An 8863-nucleotide genomic window follows, 5' to 3' on the forward strand; every position below is an offset into this window, starting at 1 on the left:
TAGAAATTTCAAAATGTTATCAATCTTGTTCAAGAAAGGATAAATGTAAAAAAAAACAATTCTGCAGCAAAGTTTCGCGTAAAATTAGCAAATAATTAAATACATGAGCCACTTGTGCATTTTGTAGGGATTAAGGTCGTGTTTGTGACCCGCGTGATGAAAAGGTTCGCCACCCCTGAGCTACAACGTATTATAATTTAAATAGTACACTAAAGTGATTTTTGCACAACTTGAATAACATGACGTGTCACGTTTAATTTAATCCATTTGTTCAGCTAATGACAGTAATGACGTCATTTGTATAGGATCGTGCAACCCTAGTTTGGGCCAAAATAATACAAGGAACGTTTTAGGAACTGAAAAGTTAAAATATTTAGTCTGTTTGTAATTCTGTGGAATTTGATTTACTGTAACTCTTAAAACATATGTAAGCTATTGCTGCCAGGCATAATGTCAAGTTTATAGAGCTCTTCTGGCAAATGTAACTTTTTATTCCGACGTTTCGACGTCCTATACAGGTCGTCTTCATCAGGGAATCCATTCATTTTTTTAATCCATCATTTTTGTTATTGTTAAATTTCAAACGATTTACACAAAAATAACGCCTTTAAAATCTAAAAGAAATAGATCAGTCAAATTAAAATTAGGTTGTTTTGTTCGAATGTTCGAATAAAACAATAGCCATTGTTGACGTAATAATGGTTGTAGTAATATGTAAAAGAAATATAAAACCAATATAACATTGCTTTTATAAAATCGAAGACTTACCAAAAATAACGTGAAAAGGAAAATGTTCCAGGCATAGTTTCTAAATTTGACCGCCATAGATTTAAACTCCAATGTTGTACAAAGTTATACATGTGGAACATTTGGAGGTGAATTGTTAGCTGCGTGTTCTACTTCTATTGTTCTCTTTCATTGTCGCGAGAAGCTTTTATTTCTATTTCCGGTTTCCAGGAGTATTAGAACCGAGAATAATAAGTGTTATATCTTTGAATTTCGAAAAAGTTTTGTTTAAGTTTGTTTGGGCGCTTTTGGCAAGTTGCCACCATTGTGTTGCAATAATTGGCGCGAACTGTTTCCATAGCAACAAAACAAATGTGTATTTTCAAATAATAACTTTATTTTTTGTACTTTTAACCTTTTAAAGATTTTAACCAGGTTTTATTTTTTTTGTATTGTTTGAAGAAAATTAATCTATTTTTATACATAACCATGTAATATAACCAATTATTTTTATTTTCAGTGAATTTAACAAAATTAAATCATTAAATCTTAAATTTGACCTTGAAATAATGGAGCAAGGTCAAGTTATCCCGAACTCGAGCCAGTTTATTTCCGGTTACAACAAACTCACTTCCGGTTACGATGACAACTACGACTACTACTCGCGTCACCATGCCAACGCGCATGACGTCAGAGATGTGATGACGTCACACTACCGTCACCCGTACCATGTGATCGACCACAGATACGAAGAGCAATATCCTTCGTATTACCAATGTGCTGAAAACTACCACAATCACCCGCAACTGGTTGCCACAAACTGTCGCAACTTGCAGCAAACTGCCGCAAACTGCCGCAACCTGCAGCAAACTGCCACAAACTGCCGCAACCTGCAGCAGCAGCCACAAATCACCACAAACTGCCGCAACCTTCCACAAGAAGAACCACAAACAACCACAACGAGCTTTCTGCAACCGCAAGTTACCACAAACTACCGCAACCAGTTGCCCCAAATCACCACAAACTACCACAACAACGTCAATCACGCGATAGACGCGTTCAGGGCCGCGGATTCGCGTGACGTCATCACTAATGACGTCAAACCCCGAGAAAGCTGCTTTAAGGAAGTGGCGAGGCAATCGACAACAAATGTGCGCTACAACGCCGACACCGAGTCGCGTTTCAACGCCGACACCGAATTGAAACAGAGCGTCGATTCCGCCAAGGTCAAACAGAACCTCAAAAAGTCGTCGGTTAAAGGTCAAAAGGTCACGAAAAAGGTTGAGAAGCTGGAGCCTGAGAAGAAAGTTGAGTCTGATAAGGTCGGGGGTGAAAAAGCCCCCCAGAAACCGCCGTACAGTTACGTAGCGCTGATAGCGATGGCGATCCGCGAGTCTGCTGACAAGAAGCTGACGTTGTCGGGGATTTATCAGTTCATCGTCGATCGCTTCCCTTTCTACCAAAGCAACAGGAAAGGTTGGCAGAACAGCATACGTCACAACCTCTCGCTCAACGAATGCTTCGTCAAGGTTCCACGCGAGGGTGGGGGGGAGAGGAAGGGCAACTTCTGGGTCCTGGACCCCTCTTGTGACGACATGTTTGAGAACGGGAACTACCGGCGCCGGCGCCGAATGAAGCGACCCTACCGAACCCCCCCAAACCCGCTCCCCACTAACCCCCTGTACCCCTACCCCTACCCCACCTACTCCACCGGGACTTACCCCAGCTGCGCCTACTACACCCCCAGGGTTCCAGGGAATTACCCCGGCGCCGCTATGACGTCATCCAGGCCCTACGACGGCTTCGCTCATCCGACCAACCCGGTATATCCCTTTCACTCATGGGACGATGTCAGACATTGATTCCGTTTTGTGACGCCACTATTTAGTATTATTACGTCATCGTTTAGGTATTTTAACCCGAATTGATCTTGTTTTTCATAATGACGTCAGTGATTACTTGCTATGACGTAATTGTGCGTTTTTTGTTTTCCATGTTTTAATTTGTTGAAGTTCCCGGTCAATATTTTTTATGTAACTCTAACGTCAATCATTAAACGCGATAAATGCGCAGCAATGACATAATTGTGACGCCACAGTTTTATTTCTTCAATCATTTTTGTGTTAATCATTTTTAAAACACCAAAAATCCCTTCTATGTGTGTGTGCTACTGATGACGTATGTTGCTCTGATGACGTATGTTGCTCTGATGGCGTATGTTGTTACTGATGACGTATGTTGTTACTGATGACGTATGTGGCTGCTGGTGACGTATGTTGCTACTGGTGACGTATGTTGCTCTGATGACGTATGTTGTTACTGATGACGTATGTTGCTACTAATGACGTATTTGTTTCAACTTTACTGTAAAAGCGTTGTTTCGCAAATATTTCTTCAATATTTCGTATTTTTTTCGTGAATTCCTTTAAACTTCAATTAAATGTTGCTTTTTAATAAAATGTTTCACTCGACTTCACCTGAAGTTTTCGATGAAAAAAAGTAAATTCTCAGAAAATTATGAATAATAAAAATTCGAAGTAAACGAAGCTTCTAACTATGAAGTAAATTTTTAGAACAACTCGAAAACATGACGCGTCAATTTAAAAAAAATAAAGTTTAGCTTAAGACAGTAATGACGTCATATGGATTCGGATCGCACGGCCAAAGTTTGGCGAAAAATATACACACGCCCTCATTTTAACCAATATCCTTTATTATCGTTGTAAACCAATTGGGAAAGCTCATAAGGTGGAATAAGACCGCCCTATGCACGTGCTCATTTTGCTTAATGTTTAATTCTGCCCAACTAAAGCCCTCTGAAGCAGGCAGCGAATAAATGTGCCAATATAGTTTCACAAAAAATATACTATTACTGCCAGGCATTGTTTCAATTGTAAAATTGTTCTTCCGGCCAAGTGATGTAATGTGACGTCATTGAAAATAATTTTCTTAAACAATTTAGGTCGGGGATGGCGAACATTTTGTTTTATTTGCCAAACTAAAATTTTGTAATGCTAAGCAATTAAGTCACAGCTCAATATTTTAAATTTCGCTTGGTACAACAGCCAGCAAGCATTATTAAGCGGTTGTTACTAACCCGCAGGGATATTCAGCAAAATCTGCCAACATTGTGATATAAAATACTGACAATTACGAGGCTGCTTCCTGGCATTACAAATGTTTTGACATCCATAAAATGGTCTGAAGAGTGTCAATAGTTGGGCATAGGATAAACCAACACGTCCCATTTTTAACCCAACCCCAATTCTAACCCTAAACTCTTCATTCTAACCCCATCTCTTTACTTTAACCCCGACAATCCAAACCCGCCTTGTCTTGTTATCTCGTTTGACCTCGTGACCTTGACTTCCTGGAGCTGATGCCACGTGGTCGCGCGCAATTGACCTTGGCGATGACCCCTGAGCAAAAAGCCTTCCGACGTTTCAAAGCGACAAACTTTAAAAGCTTGTTTAGCTTTAAACCTACATCCATTGTTCGGCAACAGTTGCCTATATCCGCCGTCTGTGACGTAACAATTTAGATGCTAACAGCATTTTTTAAACATAAACGTAAAGTATATTGTTAAACTACTGAATTCGAAAAATGTCAGTCAATCAATCATGCTTATTTCGCATGTTAAATGAAAACAAAATGCAAACAGTTTTAAAGTGTCCTTTCTTGCGTATGCTTGTTTAAACCTTAAAGGTAACCTATTGTCAAACTTACTATTAAATATTAAAAAACTGTCAGTCCTAATTTGCGTTTTAATATTAAAATAGATTCACAGTTGTGAGACTTTTTTTTGTTGAATGTTTTTATTTAAAGGCAAAGAATATAAATTAATAGCGTTGCAAAGACCATTGAATAATTTTACAATAAAAATATTAATAACAGTTATTTTGCAATCTTTGTGCGAAATTGTTTTTTTATTATTATTGCCCTCCCCCCCAAAAAATTAGAGCAAGTTATTCTACTTAACAAGATAACAGCAGAGTTGCCGAAAAGTTTGACCTTGAGTCCAATTAGCTGGTCCACGACCACGTGCTACTTGACCTTGAAGACTATGGGTCAGCGTTGTGAGTTGTCAAGGTCATGTTTACTCTAGAGGTCAAAAGTCTGAAGGTCACTTAAACTTAAAAGGATTCTTAAACTGGGGTCCGTGGACTAGTTTTAGGGATTCCATGAAGGTCGAATTAATATCTTTGTGAATAATCTGAAAATTCAATTAATTTGTCAGATTTTTTTCACTTAAAACAGTTTAAGTGAAAAAACGCAGCGCCTTCTCCTTGAATGTACATTTATATTAATTCCAGTTTTACATTTTTTTGACCGGAAACAGAAGCTTTCTTAAGTTTGTTTGTTTTTCGGAAATTTACTTTTTGCATTTTTTGCATCTACATTACTTTTTCATTGGTTTTTATGTTTGCTTAGCTGTTGGGTGGAACTTTATTCCAAATTACGCACCAACGATGCAATAATTTGAAACGGAACCTTTGCACTTGCTAAAACTTGTCGTATTTCAAGATTTTGAATTATTTATAAATTTTATTGTTTAATATTTATTTGTTTTAAATTCTAATTTGAACTTTTTTATTATTTTAAATATTATTTAATTATACATTTTATTTTATCTTTGCCATAAAATATGCAAAGTTTTGTGGCTAAAGAAGAAAATTCCAGCAAAACCCTGAAACTTGCAGCTTAACTTTTCCTGCAAACCGCTAATTGAGGGGCAGAGTGGTTGGAGTTAAATTACCCCTGAATCAGTCTTACTGGGGTCGGACACATTCCTGCGGTGGATCACAAGCAGCTCACACACGGGGTTTAAAAGTGGGGCAAAATGGGGGTAAAAATAAGTAAAACTAGTATAACTAAGTAAAATGCAATAAAAATAAATAAATTGGTATAAAATTAAGTAAAAAGGGTGGAAATAAGTAAAAATTAAAAAAAAATTAATTAAGTTACAATCGATTAAAATAACTACAATGGGGTAAAAGGTGGAAATATGGTTTAGGATTGTAAAAAATGGGCTAAAACGAGGAGCACCGTGTTAAATTGGTATAAATGGAGCAAATTTTCACATATTTGTGTAAAATAAGATTAAAATGATACAAAGTCAAGTAAAACTATGTAAACGGGGTAAAAATATGGAGCAGGATGTATAATATGTACGCAGCTAAAAATTAACAATTTCAAAAGTCGATTGAAACAGTTAGAGGCGTTTTTAAACCTGCTCGGCCTTAATTCTAAACCCTGAAACCCCCTAATAGCCCCCTTTTACCCCTAATAGCTCCCGAACAATTTACCAAACATCACCGCAACATGTTAACCCCAGCTATGGGTGATTGGGGGTTTCACCTAATCCGCAACCACGGTGTCAAGTGGAAGTGAGGTATTATGACATCACAAACAAGTACCGGGGGTAACGCGATACGGTGAACCCCCTAACCCCATTAAGCCCCCACATGCGCCAACCAATTGCCTTGTGACGTAATAGCAGAGCGTTTAAAGTTAAGTTGGTGTTGGTTTTGTCCAAATGTGTGTTGTTTGAATTGTGTGCTTGTTTTTAGGAATAATTGTTTAAAGTTGCTATAACAAAAACAAGCATCACAATCTAATCGAATCGTATTTTTATTACCGAGCTAAATTTCAGTGATGTTTTGTGATTAACGTAAATCTTATTAAATGTAAATTGATGAAAACCTGTAGGTTAACAACTGAAGTTAACTAAACTTCTGAATTGTGAAGCCTACACTTCAAGCATATGATTTTAAACCAGTGCTAGGGAAGTTCGATAATAATACAGGAGCCGATATCCGATTACAGATGGTAGTAAAGGTACTCGTGTGTGTTTGTATGTTTTTGTGTGATTGTTTGACTCGTGTGTGTTCGTATGCTTTTGTGTGGTTGTTTGACTCGTGTGTGTTCGTATGTTTTTGTGTGGTTGTTTGACTTTTGAATTTTACGGGATTATTATTTGCAAGGGGGGATTTGTTCTTAATACCTTTGAACATAAAATAAGAAAGAACCTTCTATAAATGCATTAAATAGGTCGAAATTTGACGTTTGGTGTAACTTTGTGTTTCGCAAAACCTTCTGCCCTAACCAGTCCACTAAAATAAAGACAAAAAGTCGGTTTGAACAAATATATATTCTCGTGCGCGAAAAACACGTGGCGAGCAGCGATTGGTCGACGAAGAACTCTTGATTAAAGATGACGACAATTCGTTTAATTTTAAATATTTTACCGGTTTTTTAAGTCGCAAGGAATTTAAAAAACTTATTTTTTTTAGCTTGCCATCGTGAATAAGAATTATTAAAGAAAAATGCTCAAAACAAATTTTTCATATTTTTGCGTTGTGTAAAAATCAGCGCGTTACGATTTTAGCCGTTTTTTATATCGATTTCAGTTTTTTATATCGATTTTAGTTTTTATCGATTTCAGCTACAAACAGAATCAGTTGGACTCGTGTGCGTGGCGCCATCCAGCGGGTGGAAGTAGCTGGAAGAACTCGCCACTTGGTGGCCGTAAGTGAAGTGAGCGTTTGTGACGTAAGGAAAGCTAAACGCGTTCTGATTGGTTGGAGTTGGTGAGGTGGGTTTGGCCTTTGTGACGTGTTTGTGACGATTTATTTCTTGCTGGATCCGTTCCTGGTAAAAAATAATTATGGGTTGATTTAAAAGTTTATTTGTTTATAAAGATAAAACTAAGTACAGAACTTTCTTTTTCAATATTTGCAAAAGTAAACAATAATTATTTTTAACATTCGCAAATATCAGGCAGGAACTTTAAAGTAATTTAAAACCTTCCGCTCACCCAGTCTATCTTTCTCCGCTTCACCGAAACCACCTCGGGGTTGACCTTGAAGTCGTCGCGTGACCTTTTGCGAGTGACGTCATCACATGGTGACGTTGCAGTGACGTCATCTAAGCTGTCGGCCTTATAAAAAAAATGCGGTTTACTTAAAAACCGTGGAAAGTGGAAAATAAAAGTTGAGATTTCGAGAAAAAGTAAAATAAACCTGTATTGTTTCTCAACCGTTTTATGGCGACCCCAAATATTAAGCGTCAAGATAATAGCGAAGTTTTGGCAAATTCTCATCAATTAACTCTTAACAATTCAAATTATTAATATGCACAATATTCCCGAATTCCTGCAAAATTTTCTCAAACATTGGAGAAATATGTTTCCAACCAATCTCAATAAACCACTCCCAAGCAATGCAACCCAATATTCGCGACCATTAGTTGCGAAACACTCGTTTAAATCATGAAATGTTTATTTCAGGGGTTTTTGAGGAATGTCCGATAATATCGAATCGAAAAACCCGATACTATGGCAGTCCGGTATAAATTTAACATCGGTTTTCATGTGATTTTTTCTATGAGGCGATTTTACTCTAAAATGTAAGTTTCCTAAAAAGTAAATCTACAATCAAAAGCTTATTCCCGTTTAAAGCAAATGAACAATCGGAAAACATTTTAACGTTTCAATCAATATTTAAAAAACGACTATTTTAGTAATGGCGTCATTTGGTATTTATCGGAATGAAACACTTAAAAAAATGTCTTCATATTTTAAGCAATTCGTCGCAATTAATTACGAAATAAATACCAAGTGTTCAGCTAAATGCGTTCCCATGAGCAGATTTTAACTTTCAACGTAATTTTGTTTTTGGAAACGTAAATTATTAACAATCGAAGGAAACTTTCTAATGCTGGAGCAATTTTTGCTAACAACCCGCAAAACATCACTTTAAACGTTTCATTTTGTCAAATTTGATAAATTGAGCAAACTAAAGACGTCATTTGTTGTCGAAAATTACTTTACTCAAACATATCGGGATCGGAATAAGACATAAAGTATCGGACCTTTTAAATTTTGATAATATATTCCAAAAATCTAAAAGACAATATACCATAAGTAAAACTTTTAAAACTTACTTCTCCGCCGAGCACAGAACTAAGATGCCTGATGTAATCTGAGGCGAGGCGTAATATCTTGATCTTTGACACTTTAGTATCGATTGGCAGGTCTGGGATCTTCGCCCTAAGGTCGTCGAACGCTTTGTTTATATTCAAATTTCTTTCCCGCTTCCTCAGGTTTGTCCTCATCCGACCCGCCACGAAATCTGCT

At 37.0% G+C, this 8863-nt stretch overlaps 1 protein-coding gene across 1 annotated transcript; it reads left to right on the top strand.

Annotated features, from left to right (window-relative positions):
- Nucleotides 1-1254: 1254 nt before the first annotated feature.
- Nucleotides 1255-3197, top strand: LOC146146471 (uncharacterized). Its single transcript, XM_083390126.1, has one exon. The coding sequence runs from the start codon at nucleotides 1296-1298 to the stop codon at nucleotides 2586-2588; it is 1293 nt and encodes a 430-aa protein (XP_083246252.1). The 5' UTR covers nucleotides 1255-1295; the 3' UTR covers nucleotides 2589-3197.
- The last annotated feature ends 5666 nt before the right edge of the window (nucleotides 3198-8863 follow it).

Source organism: Ascidiella aspersa, chromosome 5 (genome assembly GCF_963924565.1).
Source record: "Ascidiella aspersa chromosome 5, kaAscAspe10.2, whole genome shotgun sequence".
Taxonomy (NCBI): Eukaryota; Metazoa; Chordata; class Ascidiacea; order Phlebobranchia; family Ascidiidae; genus Ascidiella; species Ascidiella aspersa.